Raw genomic sequence first — 20,204 nt, 5'->3', positions numbered from 1 at the left:
CAACAGCGTTCTGTCCTGCTAAATGTGATCCACAAATTTGCTCATTTAATGAAACAAGCAGCTCATTTAAAGCCTCTGTGTGAAATATCCTCTATAAAAATCTATAGTGAACATTACTGCCAATGTGTACTGTTGCTAAACATCTTTACTCATGTGTCTCAGTGTCTGTCTTTGATGTTTAAACCGTAAAACCACTCTAGTTCTGTACCAGTGCGTAAGGAGTAAGTGTACTGATATTTATCCTCTACCATACATTCACTGACCATACGCACTCCGACAGTGATGTTGAGTATCTAAGGGGGAATCGTGCAGCCTGGGGATTTTTCTGCGCTCCATTGCATTCTGACCACTGCACAGCTATACATCTGACACATGGGCTCGCACTCCAGAGGATAATTCTCTTATGAATTATTAAAGCCCAACTACTAGGCTGTTTGTGCATAGCATCTCCGGACGAGCAATATTTTTATGCAATATTTAGAATATCTGTGTTTTGGTGAAGAAGCCTTGCAGTGCACAGTTTATTTACACTCTCCAGGCAAGTATTTGGGTACACAGGGAATGTGTATGGGGTTATTAGATACATTTTCTGTGGATTTGCGATTGCATATTCATACATCATTCCATTTTTTATGCACACACACCTTAAAACCAGTCTCAGATCAGCAGTGCAGTGCACACCATGATACTCTGACTAGCAGCGCTGGCAGGCCGCCTGAGGGTGAGGCAGAAATGAGGAACTACTGGTATAAAATGGTGAGGGAATTCCAAAACACCCACACCCGCAAACGCCCGCTAAACCCCCCCCCCCCCCACCCCCCCCTCCCCGCTCCTCTGACATCTGCAGTGTGTTTATACGGACTGTGTGGTGGTTAAAAGGCTGAGTGGAAAAAGCATCCGTTGCTTTGCGGGATATCGATGGACCCGGGCGGTCAGGAGCTCTCCAAGAAAAGACGAGCATATTTGTGGTCAGCTCTTACCCTGCCTCTGCACTCTCAAAGGTTTGGCTCGGTGCAAGCGGGCAGACATTTTGCAGAGAAGCTGGGAAGGGTTAACATGGGAACAGTCTTTTTCTCACTTTCGCACATGTGTAACTTCTGCGAGCTGAGGTGTTGTTACATCGATTCCTGTGACACTTTAAGAAGGATCACCCCTAGCTGATGAGAGACGCAGAGAAGGGGATGGGAAAGGAGGAAAAGAAAATAGGAGGAAGAGAGCTTCAGGATGTGTCAGCAGCCGAACAGTGTACCAGTGGTTTGGTAGAATGAAAAGAATGAGGGAGAGAACAGAGCAGAGGAAACATTCTCTTACCGCAAAGAGTAGCATTACACAGGATATGGAAATGTACATTTGTACAGCAGTTTCACCTACCACACACACACACACACACACACACACACACACACACACACACACACACACACACACACACACACACACACACACACACACACACACACACACACACACACACACACACACACACACACACACACACACACACACACACACACACACACACACAAATTCGAAACAGTTGTGCCATTTGTATATGCATTACTACAACACAAAAACCTGCACATAATTATAACATTTAAAGTACATTTTCTTGCATTGTATTAAACTGCATTTCATTTAAAGGAGATGTCTTGTGTATCTATTGTATCTATTGAGCATGGGAGCAGTAAATCATCAAATAGTGATCCAATGATGGAGGATAAAATGCATTGTCCTTTGGATTTGATCATTTGCATAATTTCTATAGTTAATCGGGTGATAAAACAACACGCACATGCATACGGTGCCATCAGACAGTCAATTAATTCAATATGATTGCCACTTTTCAATGCAGTACTGCAGTGCAAAACCCTGTGACTTATTTACTAACCATCTGCAATCTTTTTTTATGTAAATTTACATGCATTATGCATTTGGCAGATGCTTTTAACCCAAATGACTTGCATTGCATTCAAGTAATTTTTATCAGTTCATGCATTCCCTCAAACCCATGACCTTTTTTGTTTGAGCAACAGGAATGCATATTTATGTCTTATTATAGATTGACCATTACTTACTAAAACTCAATGTGTCTGGTGTAATTAGCTTTTTGCTAAACTACATTTAATTTAAAAGATTGTGTACATTTATGTTGATCAAGGCACCAGTTGTTTAAAATGATGATCAAATAATGAAAAAAGAACATTACAACTTGGCATAATACAAATGTGTTGTGAATCTCAAGTAAAGAACGCTACAGCAGTACTTGGTTCATTCTCAGTAAAATCTCCCCACTGAGTTCTGAATATACCAAGCTTTGCTTTCCTTCCAGTTGCCTTTCTTCTCACCTATCGTCATCTTCTCAGTTACAGTATATAGGACGGCCAGCCTCTGTTGCTATGCCTTTATCCTAACCTACTTCCCCTAGCCCTGAAATAGCACCGGGGGTTGCTCAGGTCTATCGTCTCTCTTTTGGGGATTGTAAAATGAGGTCTGTCCTACCACTCAATGCTCCTCGTTTTCGTTCTCTCTCCCCAGACGGCCAGACAGTCCTCTGGGTCTATATGTGGTGACGCGTCTGTGTGCAAAAATAAGAACAGGCTGTTGTGTGCATTAAGCCAGTATCCCCACCTTAATGAGTTTTAGTTTCTGGATTCTAAGAAAAATGTTTGCCATTGTCAAAGCCTGACAGATGAATAGGTGATATTTGAGTTTCAGGATTTGACCGCATTGGAATTTCAGCCGGTGAACCACTTCCTGTTCAAATGAATGGATGGTTTATACATGTAGACTGTGTCTCACACACTCAAAAACGTGTTGACATATCGCCAGTTAATCTCAGAGAAGGTTATAGGCTATATCAAAACTCAGACCTCTTGGTCTTTCTTGGCTTGGATGAGCTCATACTCTTTAAGAACACACTCTACCCAAACAAGCACTTAAACTCACAGGCTTGCTTCCTCTTATCAGATCAGATAAAAGTGGGTCCAAACAATGTATGTCAAAGATAGCATCACACGGTTTGTGTAAATCAAATGCAGGAGCTTCAGCTTCCAGGATCCATTAAACAGCTTCACTTTAATGAACTCCCCTGAGATTTGAAATAGCACTAGACACATTAACAGAACTGATTTGCTCATCCTCATCCACAGAGCTTTGTTCAAACATGCTATTGGTCAGTCCACCGGCCAATGTCCAATGAGTCTCCTGGGAACATCACTATGAAAGCATTATAGCAAAAAGGAGCATTCATATGCACTGCATCTTACGCAATAGCATCAACATTAGCATATCGCCATTTCACTGCACCAATCAGCTGATAAGATGGAGACCTACATGAATGGGTCAATGTTTAATTAGCATTTAGGATAATGAAACTAGTGTGCTAGAAAACAAAAGACGCTCTTTCTCACACCACAATCTGTTTGCATTGCAGTTTTACTGTGTGATTTGTGAGCAGATGTTTATTTGAATTTGAATTAGTGTGTTTCATTAATTTAATTTCTAATCTATGAGTCCATGACTTTATTGATATGAAATGGAATTTGCAAAATGAGCATTTGGGGCTTTTGCATTAATATTTTTTTTAACTAGTGTTAAATAACAAATAACAAAAAACTTACATCATAGAGAGTTTAAACCCTGCAGTATCATTCTATTTATCATCAACACATTATATTTAAAAATTATTACTGTAATGTAGAATATAATTATTAATTTCACATGCACGCACGCACGCACGCACGCAAGCACGCACGCACACACACACACACACACACACACACACACACACACACACACACACGGAACTTGTCTAATATGTAATGCTTTGTGCATTTGAATAGGTGGAGTGTAAAACATACTTTGAATGGGGGCATACCTTATAGAAATTCAAAATGTTTCCTTTTTCCACTCAGATGTCCCCACACAAATGAAGGTAGGGTCAGGACAAATTTGTCCCCAAACAAAAAACTGCCTCCATAAGTACATGTATCTGTTATCAGGTAAAACAAGTTTATTTATTTTGGATGATCAGATTTATTTAGAAAACTGATTATATCTCAGGCAATCTTATGTGGTGTTATGCTGTAGCAGAATTTTAAACTGTTCAATGGCTTTTGCTCTTCGGAGATGTGTTTTGCATGCAATAGATCAGTCACAACAGGCAGGACAACATTCTTTTGCCTCTTAGTATCTGTTGCGGTTTCTACAGTTTAGTAAATCAAAGTGCATTGCAAGTGACCGTATCGCCAAACCTGACAGATATTTTCCATGTAAGAAAATTCTGATAAAGTTTTGCTAAGCAAGATTACCGTAAGATTACTGTGTGTTCCTTTTTCCATCTTAGTCAGTCTGATCTGACCAATTGCTAGCCGACCTTTCCCTCCTCAGTGTATGCGCCCGTGCCGTGTTACTATGGCAACACCTCAGGGCTGGCGGCATCAAGGCGGACACTAGAAGGTCGATGATTTTACTGGTGCCATTTGGGGCATTTGCATCACCTTGTGTGGCATTGCCTACCGTTTTACAGTATGATGCAAGATGAAGTCAGAGCTGCTACACCTCAGATGCTTAAATACAGCTCTCTCTGAAAAGTTTCAAGGTGTTGCCATGTTTTCCCTGAGCAGTGTATCTTTATCTGAGAGCCAGAAGAGAAGATAGAGAGAGAGAAGAATTTAGGGCAAATCTCACATGGACGGTATCGCCTGCCAAACACAGAACATAATTCACAATATGACTCTTGCTGTAATAGTTAAGTGTTACGTTGTGCACACACTGACCTACTAGTACCAGTCTCTTCCAGTTACAATTATTTCCTTTATAATGTTAAATACGGGCAATCTTCACAAATTGAATCAATCATATTTCCAAACAAATCATCAGTTTGCATCAGTTGTGCCTGTGGGAGTTTTGGTGGGAAGAGCGTGGTGGTTGAGGTCGTGTCTTTGGCAGGCGTGAGGGTGGGCAGGTGCAGTCTCGGTTGAAAGAGGAGAAACGCAGCACCATCTGGCACAGGGATCCCCCTCCCAGTGGGAGGAGAGGGAGAGACGGAGGGATTGAGGGATGGGGGGCGGAGGAGGAGTGTGACCAAGGTAATTACTACACCGCCTTAGATTAGACTAATGGAAAGAAGGCGGGACCACCCGCTCTGAGCATGGAGAAGGACAGTGGAAGCCAACGCCTCCGTATCCAACTTAGGCTCACTGGAAAAGCGTGCCTCTATCTATATTTTTGCGAAACACCAAAAACGTGCCTACAATTCCCGCTAGAAATGAACACTAGAACACCAATATCTTTTATTACTCTTCACACAAATTATGATTAATATTTTAACTATATTAAATATTTTCACAGTTCCTTGCACAATATGTTATGGACTCAAACCACTTTTACCATAGTGCATGATTTGTAGACTAATACATTTAAATCACATAACCTGAAAAAGATGGACGACGCACCTTCACTCTCTTTCATTGTAGAAAAGTGAAGCCGCCAATGTCCCAATATGGCGCTGACATATTGTGCCGATTCGGGACCCAAACTGCACAGTAGTGAGCGTGAATTGGAGCCGCGGTATCAAGGCCCCGCCCACAGTCCCGCAGAATCGGTTAGTACATGTCGATGTGAAATAAACAGCTATGGAAATGTAGAAATTAAAGTTAAAAATCCAATTTCCTCCCGAAAATTCAGAAACAAGTCAGTTGGTAATTCAGTGACTACTTTGCTCAGAGAAGGTGTCAATCTCAGCTGTCAATGATGACGACAAACCCCTGTTTCTGCAGCATAAAATGACCTAATATGACAAAAAAAAAAAACTAACACCCTTTTAGTGCCAGTCACTGGACATTTTCGCAAAATATGCAAGAAGCAACGCAATATACTTTTGCAGAAATGTTGCCAAAGGGGAAATTATTAATTATTTATATGGGAGGCTCCCCATATCGGCTAAATCAAGAAGTTTTGCTAGGAACCGAAGAGAAAAATCCATCATGTTTCAAAGTGTGCCAAGTTCATTAGCAGCTTTTTAAATAAGACAGAAATGTATTGTTTATAATGGATATTAAAAAAAAGAAATTCTGCAAGTCAATGTATTCATGATCATTTAACAACACATTTGCATGTTTGTGGTTATCTCAATTAATTTAATTCCGAGTTTTTTATTTTTTATTTTTATTTTAATATGATATTTTTTTTATGATTTAATTAATAATTAGCTTTTCATAAACCAACTAACCCCTGTTATTAAATTATTCATTTTTTTTTAAAGATGAACTTTGAGTGAGCGTTACATGATGACAAAGGTCATCGAAATCTCAACAACTACTGATTTCAATCAAGTCAATAGTAAAATGTTTTAGAAGATGCCTTGTCTTTTGTTTAATCTGACCATATCATGTTGCTCTTTGGTTTGTTGCTGTAGTTATGTGTGTTGGCCAGGAATCTAAAGGGCTCTTGATCAGGGCATAACTCCCGTTTTAGTGTAATTGCAGCTTTCGTGTTGCTGCCTTCAAATCATCATGTCTCTCATCTCCACATTCCTTCTTTCCGATCGCTTTAAAGTAAAAAAGAGCTCTTTAAGTGTCTAACTCAGACATATGCTTTGATCTTCCATTTGTGAAAAGCTCACAGCATTCAGACACTTTTAAATGCAGGGTAGGCTGTAAACAGGGTCTGTGACTGACAGCCAGTGAAATTAGACAAGAGCGATAGAGATCCAACATCCTTGACGTTATCTCTGAAGTTACATCTTTCCAAGTCACTGAACAGTCTTGTGCGAACAGAGGCAAAGAGAAAGACATCCGCTTCACAGGCTTCCCGCAATTCACACGCGGCCAGATCAAACACCTAATGCTGTAGAAACGTCTCTTAATTAACTTCTCAGTGCTGCCTGGCTAATTACGTCATGCTTTCTACGGTCTTACAAACACAGACACATAACATAGGAGTGGCTGTGAGAAATAAAAATAGCTATTTGTTTCTGTTGCTGTGGTGGCTTTAGTCATCCTCGAGTTTCGTCTCGATCACTTCGCAGTTTCCCGTCGCCACCCGTTTGGACTTGTCACTGGCACATTGTAGCAAAGATGTAGTGAGAAGGAGCACTTTGGCAGGTGCAGGCTTGTCCACACATAGTGACATATGTAACATTCCTGTCACACGAGTCACGGCACCTGCTCGCATTCCAGTGCAGCCGGTGTCTCTTTCCTTACTGTCTGCAACTCAAGGGACATTCACACTCTTTCGTGAGGACATGCCCTTGTTACACTTCAACAGGACATTTCATTTTTATTTTATATTAGAGCATAATATTTTATTTATCTTTTATTCGATATATGTTCATTTTTATTTTTATATATTTCTATTTTATAATATTTTATTAGATTTATTAAATTAGATTCAATTATGTATTCAATTTATTTTTAATATAATCTTTATCAAATGTCAAAATGAATATCCATTTTTGCATACTGTACATTAATGTTTAGATGCACCTCAGCCTGGTTCCTTCAGTGGTTTATTTTTCATTGATTTCAAATAGCATAGAAGTTTAATTTTGGCTATGTATTCCCACTATTAACTTGAAAAGAACTATCAGCGTATCGCTATGGCCTGTAATAGCAGAGCATCCCTAATTTTGATGAAATATTACACCTCAAACTGCCCAGAGTAGAAGTGCGTGTGTTCATAAGCCTATGATTGTTCTGTTTTGGAGGATCACAAGGAAATGTATTGAGAAACACCTGTCAATATTTTTCATTCTTTAAATTGCTTAGCACAAAAGATGCCTGGAAGTTCATTCAGTAATTATTTCTCAGAAAAGAGACTCAACTCAAATTCACATCAGAGCGCAAATTCTAATCTCTCTCTGTCTCTGTTTTTTAGGTGTCCTTCTTGACATACAGAAACACTTCGATGTTGGTGACAGCGGAGCAGGCTTGTTGCAAACAGGTAAATCTCTCATAATCCCATAATTACGCGGTTTTGCAATCATGCAGCGTGAACATGCAGACTCACTGACTTATGTCACTGACACGAGGTGGAAGAGAAGACTAAAATCCATTAAGCTCCTTGCAGCCGGAGTGACAGGGATAACAAAGGAGTGGGGAAAAAAACTATGGATGCGGTGGTCCAGCTACACCTCCTTCCTCACCAAAGCCAGTGTAATTGACTGAGCTTGAAGCAGTTATTTGGGTTTAACAAAGCAGAGGAGTGCCACAGTTGTTTGGATTAGATGGAGACCCACCCGTTATTCAACAGTGCAAAGACATTACATAGATTTTCCAATATCTCTATTAAGGAAAAAGGTCACAGTATATGGTTCAGTAAAACTGTTAAGGGGAAGCTGTAAATGTGTATTTTTTTTTAGCCTGGTTGTTACAGGAAACTGTAATAGTGCTGCAGTGGATACCCAACAGTGCAAGTCCACTCTATGGTTCCTTTTAATGGGAGGAAAATACTAGTTTGTTCTGGAAAACACACAGAGCTGTTGTTAGCTCAGCGATGCATGCGGTTTTTGCTAACGTTTATAACAGCTAAAGTTAAAAAATGACTAATAATCGTCCACTCATTATATGCAGAAGACAGTGATGTGTAGCAAATTATGACATCATTAAAGGTTATTTGTGGTTGGTGAGGAATCAGTGGATGTATACGGAGGGAGATGAATGAGGGGTTTCAGTGTTCAAACGGCAGGCTTGCGCTTGGTCAGGTGTTTTTTTTTATTTAAGGCTGTTAGGTTGGGCTTCCTGAACTGGGCTGGGTCCACGTCAAATGGCTTTTGTGAAGGAGAGTCAGTGTGTGGAGGTCCTATTGGAGTGCTTAGCGGCTGTCTAGAACACACAGGCTGTACTCGTGTGCATATTCACACACACATACCAGAGTGTGCACACAGAGACACTGTCAGACACGTCATATGCAGTGGCAAGAATATACAACAAACGCATATGGTCACACACGGTGCACGCGCACGCGCACACGCACACGCACACACACACACACACACACACGCGCGCACACACACACACACACACACACACACACACACACAGAGGCTCATTGAGCAGTAGCATAGTCGGGGATGTCTGGGATTCAGATCCAGCTCAATGTTTATCTATTGCCTCCATTCATTTGGTTTAAAAATATTAGAATAACTGGGGCATAGAGACCTCAGCACATAAATCTTTCCGTATTTAAGAGTGGGATGTTTTGATTCTGGGTAAAATCTTTTAAAAACTCTACACCTTCTTACGTAAACAAGATTAATTTACTTGCACAGAACAATTACTTTTTTTGTTTTAACAGAACAAATGAATAATTATTATAATTATTAATTCATTATTATTATTATTATTATTATTATTATTATAAATATTATATATTTTTATTTATATTATTATGTATATACACTACCTTTCAAAAGTTTGGAGCTGTTAAGATTGATCATGTTTTTGAAATAATGCTCACTAGGCTGCTTTTTTAATAAAAAATTCAGTAAAAACTTATTTAATTCAACTTTTTCTTTTAAGCATGTTTTGATAAATTTAATTGTAACTTTTTGTGTTTTAGCTTAAATTAGTCAAAATAGTATAGAAAATGGCAATAAAAGGTGCAATAAAACTTTGTTGGTACTTTGAGACTTTCTAAATGAGACATGCAACTCTATTCAGCTCTAATATATTATATAACTGACTGCAGAGATGAGTGAGATGTACAACGGAAAACTTTCATTTAAAAGGCAGTAAGAAAGAATTCCTTTTTTGCTTAGCTGACCAATTTAGACTGTACTGTCACTCACTGAAGAAAATGTGTTTTTGATTAGTCTGTAATTGGTTGCAAATAAACATTACAATTCTGCTTGGCTCAGGCTAACCATGAAGTAAACGACTGGTTGGAAACTTTCTATAGGTTGATTCTCAACAGGGAATTGGTGCTTCTTTTCATGCTTTGACAGCATGGCAGCCAATTATTGTTCTATATGCTGCTAGAGGGATGGCACCTCTCATGCTGTGACACTGTCTCAAGATGCTCTCTAACTAGGGGTTAAATTTGTACATTTAAGGGTGGGGAGCCCAAAAATCTGGCAAGATACAGCCCCTCAAAAACAAACAAATAAATGTACAATATATATTTATATATAGTATATATTTCTGCAAATGTGTTATTATTTCACTGGTCGAGTTTTCTTATACTGTTTTAGCAGGTTTTTTTGTTAAGCACATCAAAATATATGATTGCCTTCGTATGATATAACAAAATATCAAAGCAAACCACATCCTGAACCATATCCTATGCCACCCAGAAAAATATGAGCAGGGAAAAGTCCCTTTGTTAAGCAGTGCATGTGGTCAGAAAGTGTCTGTGGTAGGTTTAGTTTGGCCTCTGATCCCAGTCTGACCTCATTCTTCACACAACGCAACGAAATTTCAGATGCTCTGGTCACTGGCTGAGAACCTCAGTGTGAAAAGTTGGTTGAAGGGATGGCGTGAGATCAACTGGAGTGCGACCTATTGTGATACTGTAGGTGTGACCAGTGTGTGTTTAACTCACCTTGAAGAAAAAGTGAAAGCTTTTATTTGATTTTTTATATGATTTTTAGATATATTTACTGTGAAACAAGATAATAAGCCTGTTTTTTCTCTCTTAGAGGCATACACACATCTGTTAGTTTGACAGAGTAGCTAGCCTTCCCAAAATCTACAGACTATGGCAGTATGTCTTAAAGTGCACAGCATGAAGAGATGTAGAGATTAATGTCTTAAGGAATGTCTTGAGAATAGCTGACTAAGGCAGTTTAACATAAAACAGGAGGTGAAATACAGTGACAGTTTGGGAGGAGGAAGCTTTTCATAATATATTTAAACTCAAAGGCCAATGCCACGAGAGCCGATCTTTCATGACGTTGTGCCATTGTCATAACAAAAGGAAGTAAATATACAGTAAATCAGTGAATGATGGCTTGTGGGAAGACTGGAGTATCCAGTACTACATGAGCTCATATACCGCAAGCCTTAGCTCAACACAGGGTTATTCAGGCCTCATGTATCAATTGATCTATTGTGGTGAGTACCAAATCACTTATATTAACAAATCGAGTAGATGAAAGATTCAGTTCCTGAAAACTCCCTGCAAAAATATTTCGCAGATGTAAAATATTGGTCATATGATACATGTCTGGTTTGTGTCCTTCAAGTGATGCCCAGTGTCATATTTCCAGACAAATGTGTGTCTATACTTGATATTGACACATAGGCCCCTTACATGTAACCTTATCAGGGCAATATTGACTTTACCGGGCTTTACGCGTTGTGCTCTTGCCTATGGCTCTCATACCTGTCAATCACCTCCATATCAACAAAGGCAAACCTTCTAGATCTGATCCCACTCACAATGCTCTCTCATGCTTCATTTCTTTTGCCCTGGCTGGGTTTGAACCAAAACCTTTATCAGACTAAGAGATATTAATTTCAGATTAGTGGGAAAGAGCAATTATTGTTGACACAAAAAAAGAATGGACTGTTTGCTAGCCACAATACCTGCAGGCGGTCCTGGGTGTCTGCAAGATAGAAGAAATAATGAAGATGGAATGAGGAAAGAAGAGAGGGTTAACTTGGATGTTATTACTGTCCCGAGGGCCTCCTCCTGCTCTTTTGTTTGGTAGGTGACATTGGCATTTTAAGGGTGGGTGTGGGGAATCTGGATGGCCTCTCTGCATCCAAAAGAGAAATATTTGCTGAAGATGGATGAATGGAGATGAGTTTTAGGCAGGTGAATGTTAAAATGTCCTGTGGGTTAGTGACGTAGCAGTGGGTGGTCTTCAGTCTTACACTATCTAAAACCAGCACTGATTTTTAATGCTTAAAAGGTTTACACTTGTTTTGAGGACAATAAGAAGAAACTTAATAATAATAAAACATATGTTTTGACTCTTACTTGACAGTGGAAAACGTGCCACCACATTAATCACTTGATTAGGGGTGCATTTCCCAAAAGCATCTTTATCCAACTATGGTCGCAAGTTCCCTCGTTATCAACATAGTTGAATGAATTTCCCGAAACCATAGTTCCTACGAACATTCGCAAACAACCTCGCAAACTTACATAGTTGGAACTGACTGACTGAATTAACCGTATGTTTACGGAAGTAAAAGCATACGCCAAATGCTGACATGATTTATGTTGTTTATTTAAATTAACTATAATAATTATATTAAATACATTAATTGCAATATCAAAGAGATTATTTAACTGTAATTCTTACTTCACCTGCACATGACATCATTACCAACATATATTGTTGAACTATTGTGGTTCAGACGACTGAGGTGTGACCTAAACAGTCTTGACTTGCTAGTTAGTTTCTAGAGCGATGATTTGTACTATGGTGGTTAGGCAGTGAGTTACGTCATTATGTACAGGAATTACATCCCTGGCTGGTTGCTATGCAGTTACTAAAGGGGTTTAGAGTATGATTGCACAATTTTGGGAAAAATTCAATTGTGAATTGTCTGTTTGTAAAGATTGCGATTTAAAATGCGATAACAAAAGTTTCAAGTTTGCTTTGCTTGTTTGTTGGTTTAATTGCATGCTTTGGCCAAATATTCCGTGATTATATATCAATATGACTATAAAATAATAATAATAATTATTATTATTAGTAGTAGTAATAGCAGTAGTAAATCAAAAAACATACTAAAAACAGCTAAAAATTATAATACTCTTTTTTTCAGTACAAGTGTAAAACTACACTAGCTGTCATGATTACTTAATTACCATCAAGTTTTAATGTTGGTGAAAAAACCGAAGGGAGCCATTAAAGCTTCTCTTTTGTTGACAGTAGCAGGTTTATGAGCGCTTCTCATAACAAGTTTGGAAAGATGGACGCATGCTGTGCACAAGTCATATTTTGGTTTCTGCTTTATTTTAATTAATCTTGCAGCCCTAGTTTAGAGTGGTTGTTAGTGTTTGGCTTCAGGCCCAGGTCAAAAGAGCCCAACCCAAGTATCATCAGTGATATGTATCCATATATAAGAAGGCCTTTTTCCATAAATTATTATTTTTTCATTCTGTTCCCCCCCCCAAAATATTCTAAGTCCAGTCTCTTAGAAAAGTAATAGCAAACATCTTAATCCGATGCATGAATTGAGGTATCTTGTCCAAACGTTATTACCCAAGGTTATGGGTTTTGAGTATGAGTATGAGCAATAGTAACTAATAATCATTCTCATGAGAATGATATGATATGATATGATATATTTCATATGTCCGACTATACCGTAGAGACTCTAATTAGACTGTATTGCTCCAAAGGTCAAGAGGTCAGTGCCCTCTGGTCAAAGATGGCAGCTCTTGTCTGCATGCTAGGTGTACGTCTGCCGTTGTCTCCTATCCCATCTGTCACTGCAGGAGCGAACACTGCTTTTGAATCCTGACATGACTCCACTGCGCCCATGTCTCCGTCTAGCCGCTCCGTCTGGGGCATGTGTCGCATATATAGCTGCAGTCTTTGGCCAGTCAGTCTGTAAGTGAGTGACTGGGGCCCAGGTGCACAACTACATTCACCCAGACAAAGAATGCGCTATATCGAGAAGAAATTTCTGTGTGGACTGCCTGGATTGTGACTGTCAGGATATTGGCTTACATAGCCATGATGAGCCATTAAAAGACAGTATTTAAGAAGTGAGATGTTACTACAGGCCTACTGTAGTACAGCACTTCCACTGTATGTTTGCACAGCCACAATTGTCCCCTTCTCAGCTTTCATTTTAATGGTGGATCTTACAGTTTCTGATTTCTTTGGCCTAGACAGCGAGGAGCTACTGTATCTGTGTATCATCAGCTGTTCACACTCAGACCACAGCTGTACTATGATATCCCTCCTTTCTCCGTCTCTCTGTATCATTAGGTTTCTCACAAAACACATTGCTCTGGAGCTGTTTTTGCTGCACTGTCAATTTGACAGGCGTCTAATATTTAAAAAAAATGAATAAATGGATTCCACAGCAGGAAAGAGACAGTGGGAGATGTGCTTGAAGGAGAGGGTTGGAGACTAAGTGAGAGGAATGGAAATGAAAGAGGAAAGATCCCAGCACCTGCTCATCACTCCCACTGTCAATGGCACAGAGATGTAATGGATTACAGACGTGTCAATGTGAAAACGGAGGGAAAAAATAAAAACCAATTTCTCTCTCCATCAGTTTGGCTCTGACACTGGGTAATGAGCAATCAATACATCAAATCCACATCTCTGCACATGCTATGAATAGATATGTAGGTCTTACAGCTTCAATCTGCTTTAGATCAGCCGGATGGGTGAATCTCACAAATGTCAGGGTTATATTTCTGCCCAAATTAAAAAAATAAATGATATACTCATTTGTATATATGAGATTAATCCTGAAATTATTTATGTCCTTATTTATTCTGTGTACTGTTTGTAATGAAATGTGTGTGTGAATAAGATAAAAGCTGGGAATTTTTAGGCCATGTCTCAAAGGGGACGAGGCTTCATTGATCCCCCTTAAACCCCACCCTGATCCGCAGCTCACTCTCGCAGAGCTTCATGCCAATCAAAAACCTGCAGCCAATCACAGTAAGCATTAACCACAAAGCCAGTGAGTGGCCCACCTCGTTCATATTACATTCACAAAGGCATCCTCTCTTACATTTAAAGAGTCTGCATGGACAGTTTCCCTCTAAAAATGGAGGACAGGAATGGAGAGAGCGGACAAAGGCTCTTCTGAAGCTCTCTCAGTGTTCAACACAACAAAGCATTTTTTACAATGACCCAAAATCCCTCAGACATTAAAATTAGATTAGGCATTGCACAAACTTTGTGTATTTTCTTGTACGAGAAAGACATGGAGAAATCAATACAAGGCGAGGGTCTATTCTCTGTCCCCTGTGGACAGAACCACCCATCCACACACAATACCGCTTTATCACTCAAGGTCAAATCATTTATTACAGTACATTCAGTGAGGGATAACATGGGTGTGATCCTTTAGATTATATGTGTGTACGTGAGGGTTTGTGTGGATTTGGATTTACCAATTGTGAGTAAATTTGTCACATTGGTTAAAACAGCTTTGGCAAGGACCTCAGCATAGACACACTTACACTTACACACACACACACATTTACACACTCTGTCATTTGAATGCTGGCCTATCATTAGATGTACAGCTCTGGGCTGGAGAGGAAAACTCCACACCCACTGAAAAAGCCCATATCCCACGCTCCTCATACACCAGCTCCCAGCTATAACACGGAGTCTAACCAGCCGTAAGCAAGGAAATTACAGGATATTATCTTTTCTTGTCTTAATTCTGCTTTCTAACCAAGGCCATTATAAAATACAGCTAAAGCTCCATTTCCCATTGTGGTTTACTTTTTTATCATTAATGTCCATATTGAAGGAATTTCAATGTCAGGGAAAATGTCCTCTGGTCTATTGGGAGGTAATTGACTAATTAAGAGTAGTGATGCAACCAATTAAACTACAGTACATTTTCCAAAAGGGTGACAATGGCTCAGCTCTTTTCACAATAATGTAGCTTTTCCAGTAACAAGCTATTTTTCCAAAGAGTAACAGTGTAGTGTGACAAATGTTCTATAATATTTTTTTTGTCACATTATGTTTTGTATGAAGCTTTAGAGCTGAGTGAAGTCAGGCAGGAATCCAACAATCTCCTGAACTGTCCTGTCTTTCGAATAGTTTTAAGAATTTAGATAAAAAAAATTCCCGACAGTTTATACCAAATGGCTTGTGCAAATAAGTGTTTCGCTGCTTCACGATTCATTTTAGTAGAACAGTTTGTTCAGAGAGTTCATAAAAAACCTGTCAGAAGAAACGATTCATTGCTTCACACGATTCCATTCGGACTGCTTCATTAGCAAATTAAATACCGAAATTAAATACTTAAATGTTGCTGTGTGCCACTATGTTTAAATTAGAGTGTTTAGTTGTATTTGTTGCATTTAATAACAATTACTGAACATGTTTAATGAGTTGTTTTAATATAAGGAATCAAAAGATGGTTGAACAGAAATAGAAAATAAATCTGTTCAAAATGAACTACAGTACCTCAAATTATGATGATCTGGTAGCTTGGGAAGCTATAGCTTCAAAATAGTTTCTCCAGATCAGTTCCTGTGCACTAAACCGATGCGAATTTTGAATATAAATCTTCATCTGGATTCAATTTAAAACCTCCAGTGAACATTTTAAACTAGGCTGTGGTGTTGTTATTCTATGTGTAGAAGGTTGTAAAAAGTGAACCTGTGTTTCTTCAAAGAAAAGTGTGTTTCTGTGCATAATGTGTGCCTACACATCATGTAAATGTCCTACACACTCTCTCTGCTAACACTATTCATCTGTAAAGTGTTGAGTTGATCTTCCTTTTATCAGTGGCGCTCCTCTTCTGCCTCTCAGATCTGTTGAAAGGCACAAGTGCAGCTGCGATCTAATAGTGAGTGGTGAAAAGCGTAACAACCTAACACCATTTACCACCACTTCCACATGCGGGCCATACAATCGTAAGGGTTCACCCCAAAACCTTGGCAGAGCTAATAGTGGTGTTTAAAAAAAAAAAAAAATGTCATTGCTCCATTCTGGTAGGCTACAAACAGTGTGGTCTATTTCAGGGAAGCTTCACCCAACAACTCGCATATAATATGCCAAGAAACATATGTGCGCTCACACACATAAATCAAACACACCCACACCGGTAAGCCAAGACTACTGAAGCCTGAAATGGTCTGCAATGAAGTAAAAGAGAGGAATGCTGGTGATGTTCTGCGGGTAGGCAGGACTGTGTTTTTGTGTTGTGGTGAAAGCGTCAGCTAAGGGGGAATTCTGACAGAGGTATGCATGAGCGTGAAGGTCAGGTGAGAAAAAGCCAAAGGTAGAGTCTCTGGGTAGATGCGCAGATACATCCTTCATAGCGATTACAGCGGCCAAACGCCACTGCAAAAATCGGACAGAAGCACTACAGAAATGGCCTGTAAAAATGTTAAGCCGTTCACAATAAGTGTTTCCAAGGACTAGTTGTCAATATATTTGAAGTATCAACATATAATTTCATAGAACGTAAATTGAAAATTGTGAAAATCAATAAGCATTTCCATCACATATATCTGTAAACATTTTCGCAAAAACATCCTTAGATGGAAACTTCACTTAGTTCGGGACATTTCCTTGAAATCCTCTACAGAGATTTAAAGAGGAAGCATCAGGTTTTACTTTAAAATGTTACATCATTTTAAGGGGATTTGCACCGAGAACAGAGCGTTATAAACCTCCTTGACAGATTTACAGTAAAGAGGAGAATCCGGGCAGAAAACGGGAATATTTTTCATACTTTTGACTGTTCTCTTCAGCAGTGGTATGCAGCAGGTGTATGTGTTTATGGGGTGTCTTTAAGCTTAGTCATTGTGTTATTTAAAATGTCAGTTGTCAGTTGCAGTAACACTTTTCACAATAGAAATTGTTCCGAAGCATATTTAGAAAGATTAGTGCCTTACATAGTTTTATGATGCATCATTCATTAAGCCTTTGGCCTCTGAGATTGTTTGAGTAGTTCGGTTTTGCTTTACAAATACATTTTGTCTGCATTCTCTGTGTTATTATGGAGAACGGAAACCCTTTACCTTAAGCACTCTGCTGCATTAACATCATCTTTGTCATTTGTGTCCTACTGTCTATAGGACCTATACAAAGCATGAGCACAGTCAATCATATCTCTAATGGGTGTAGTGTATCCATTTTTAGATCCCAGAGGGCTTTTTTTTCACTTTGTAGCGTTTGTGCTAATTACTAATTTTCCATTTTTGTGTCTAAAAATGACTGGGACAGCCTCATTAACCAGCACTAATCCACAAACTGTTCCCACTCTTCCTCCCACAAACCAACAAACGCACACATTTTTGTTTCTAACCACTTTCAAAAAAAGAAAAGAAAGAAGGGCAGTTGCATACAGAAAAACAACAGTATACTCCAATTCAAACTGATACGCTGTAAACCACATGAAAGTGCTTTTTGTTCTTTTTCATTCAGTACTCAATGCATTATTCCTATTTTTTCTTTCTACAAACCTCTGTCTTATAAAAAACAGTGTATGTTTATGTTTAAAAAGTGTAGTTTTGCGAATGTCATAAAAGGAAAAAATCTGAACGCTGTGGCCTTGTGACATTTAACTGAAATCAAAAATTGTCACAACTTTGGTCTTATCGTGATATAATTGCCTCAGCTGTTTGACATAAGTACATTTAGCCATGTTTTAAGGATATCTCTTAAACGCACTTGTGTGCTCAAGCACATTTCTAATGAAGGGCGAAAAAAATCTTTATGGAAGCTTTTTTCTCTGTGTATGAGGAAGAGGAGGGATTATGGGTGGATAATTCATGGACTCAAGCCCCATTTTTTTTTATCAGCTTTTTGAACAGTTTTGAACAGTCACTTAAAAGCTTTCCATCATCGCAGATGTGACACATCCATTTTCCTTGCTGCTAGCACAAAACACTGACAGAAGTGATAGTGGATGGTGTATTTTTGCGTGCGGCTATACAGTTATGTAAGTTAGTGTCCATTCCATTTTATGATTAGGAGTATTATCTGCTAGTAATGACAGCGTCTGATAGGTCACAGTTCAGTTTCCTTTTTAAAGATTGATTGTAAATTGGAATTACTTAGTTTTGTCAGATATTAGTTAGTTACAGACTGTTTGTTCAGTACTGGTAGAACAGCACCTAATATAAACTACCCATCCTTTTCTCCCTGAATTGATGTATTGCATTTCAGTGTTTTAATAATACAGTAAGTTTTAGGACCATTAATCTCACTGTATTAACACACAGTGTACATGAGGTGACCTCTGTTTACTGTGTTTAACAATATATCGATCAAGAAAAGCTGAGCTTTGAGTCTCTTGGTTCCCATCTTCTACTATACTTTCATCTGTTTGTTTTGGCTCGATTCATTGCTCATGTCTTTTTACTCTCAAACAACTCAACATCCTCTCTTATTCTGTTGAGGCCTCTATATATTGTAAACACACAATAAGAACAGACACAGGCAGGTATTCAGCTGTCCACATTCACAAATGTACACAGGCGTCAGAGAGCTTCCTGTTTAATGTCACTTCCTCAACATCTGTCGCTCTGCACCTGCAAAGTCCATAGACTGTCATTTGTCTCAGCACGCTGAGAAATGAATGGATCTGACATTCATAATTCACTGTATCCGTTTATTCTGTGGTTTCAGACGTGTTAGTACAGCAAATAGTTTACAGCACAGGTTTTCAAACTGAAAAAATGAGTCGCCAGAATGATTTAAGGAAAATTTATAAATGTTCAAAAAGTTCAAGACTCAAGCGATAACCGGCAAACCTATCTTTAATAACAAAATAAACGTAAACATCAAAACTAATTGCCAATTGCCGCATAAACGTAAACAAAACCACAATGTACAGTTTCAGGCCTGGTCCTCTCTTGCCTTTCACGCCGCTTGACTTGATTGCATGTAAATGGTTGTATACTGTATATGGGTCACGTCAATTTAAAAAGAAAAAAAAAGGTTGCATCTAAAATTGTTTGGAAACCACTGCTTTACAGTAAATAGTACAGCACTAATATTTTCTATGAAACTTGTTGTAAAATTACAACCAGAATGCTTCATACAATATTTATCAAAAGACTGGTATCAGGTATGTTTTTTTTTTATTAATAATAATTTCAAATAATTAATAATACTTTTTTAAATTAACAATAATTACATTTATAAAGTTACAAATATGTTCTGTTTCAAATAAATGCTATTCTTTTGAATTCTCTATTCATCAAAGGAACCTGGAAAAAAAAAAAAGTATAACGGTTATAACGGTTCCCAAAACAATCTTTGCCATCACAGGAATAAATTACTTTTTTAGAATATATTAAAAGTAGTTATTTTAAATTGTAATAATATTCCACAATACTACAGTCTTACTGTATTTTTTATCAAAGAAATGCAGTCTTGGTGACCAAAAGAGACTTCTATCAGATACATAAAAAAAATCGTACTGACTTATGCATGGTATTTTATCTCCAGGTATTAACATGTATTTAGCATGACAGGCTTAATAAACTTCCATAGTCATTCAAAGGTGAGAAACAATAAATATACCAGACTGCAACTTCCTGAATAAGTGTGACGTAGCTTATATAGGCCGCAG

General features: G+C 38.5%; 1 protein-coding gene across 2 annotated transcripts in view; it reads left to right on the top strand.

Moving 5' to 3' along the window:
• The window catches only part of spns2 (SPNS lysolipid transporter 2, sphingosine-1-phosphate), a 71,615-nt gene that overhangs the window by 11,306 nt on the left and 40,105 nt on the right, over positions 1-20,204 (top strand). For both annotated transcript variants that reach the window (XM_079605784.1, XM_079605783.1), the window contains exon 2: positions 7,879-7,944. In XM_079605784.1, the coding sequence (XP_079461910.1) occupies positions 7,879-7,944 (66 nt within the window). The remainder of the gene's footprint in view (positions 1-7,878; positions 7,945-20,204) is intronic.

The sequence above is a fragment of the Phoxinus phoxinus genome (assembly GCF_949152265.1).
Source record: "Phoxinus phoxinus genome assembly, chromosome: 3".
Classification (NCBI taxonomy): domain Eukaryota; kingdom Metazoa; phylum Chordata; class Actinopteri; order Cypriniformes; family Leuciscidae; genus Phoxinus; species Phoxinus phoxinus.
The sequence above is the reverse complement of the archived record's forward strand: the minus strand, read 5'-3'. Positions and strand labels throughout refer to the sequence as shown.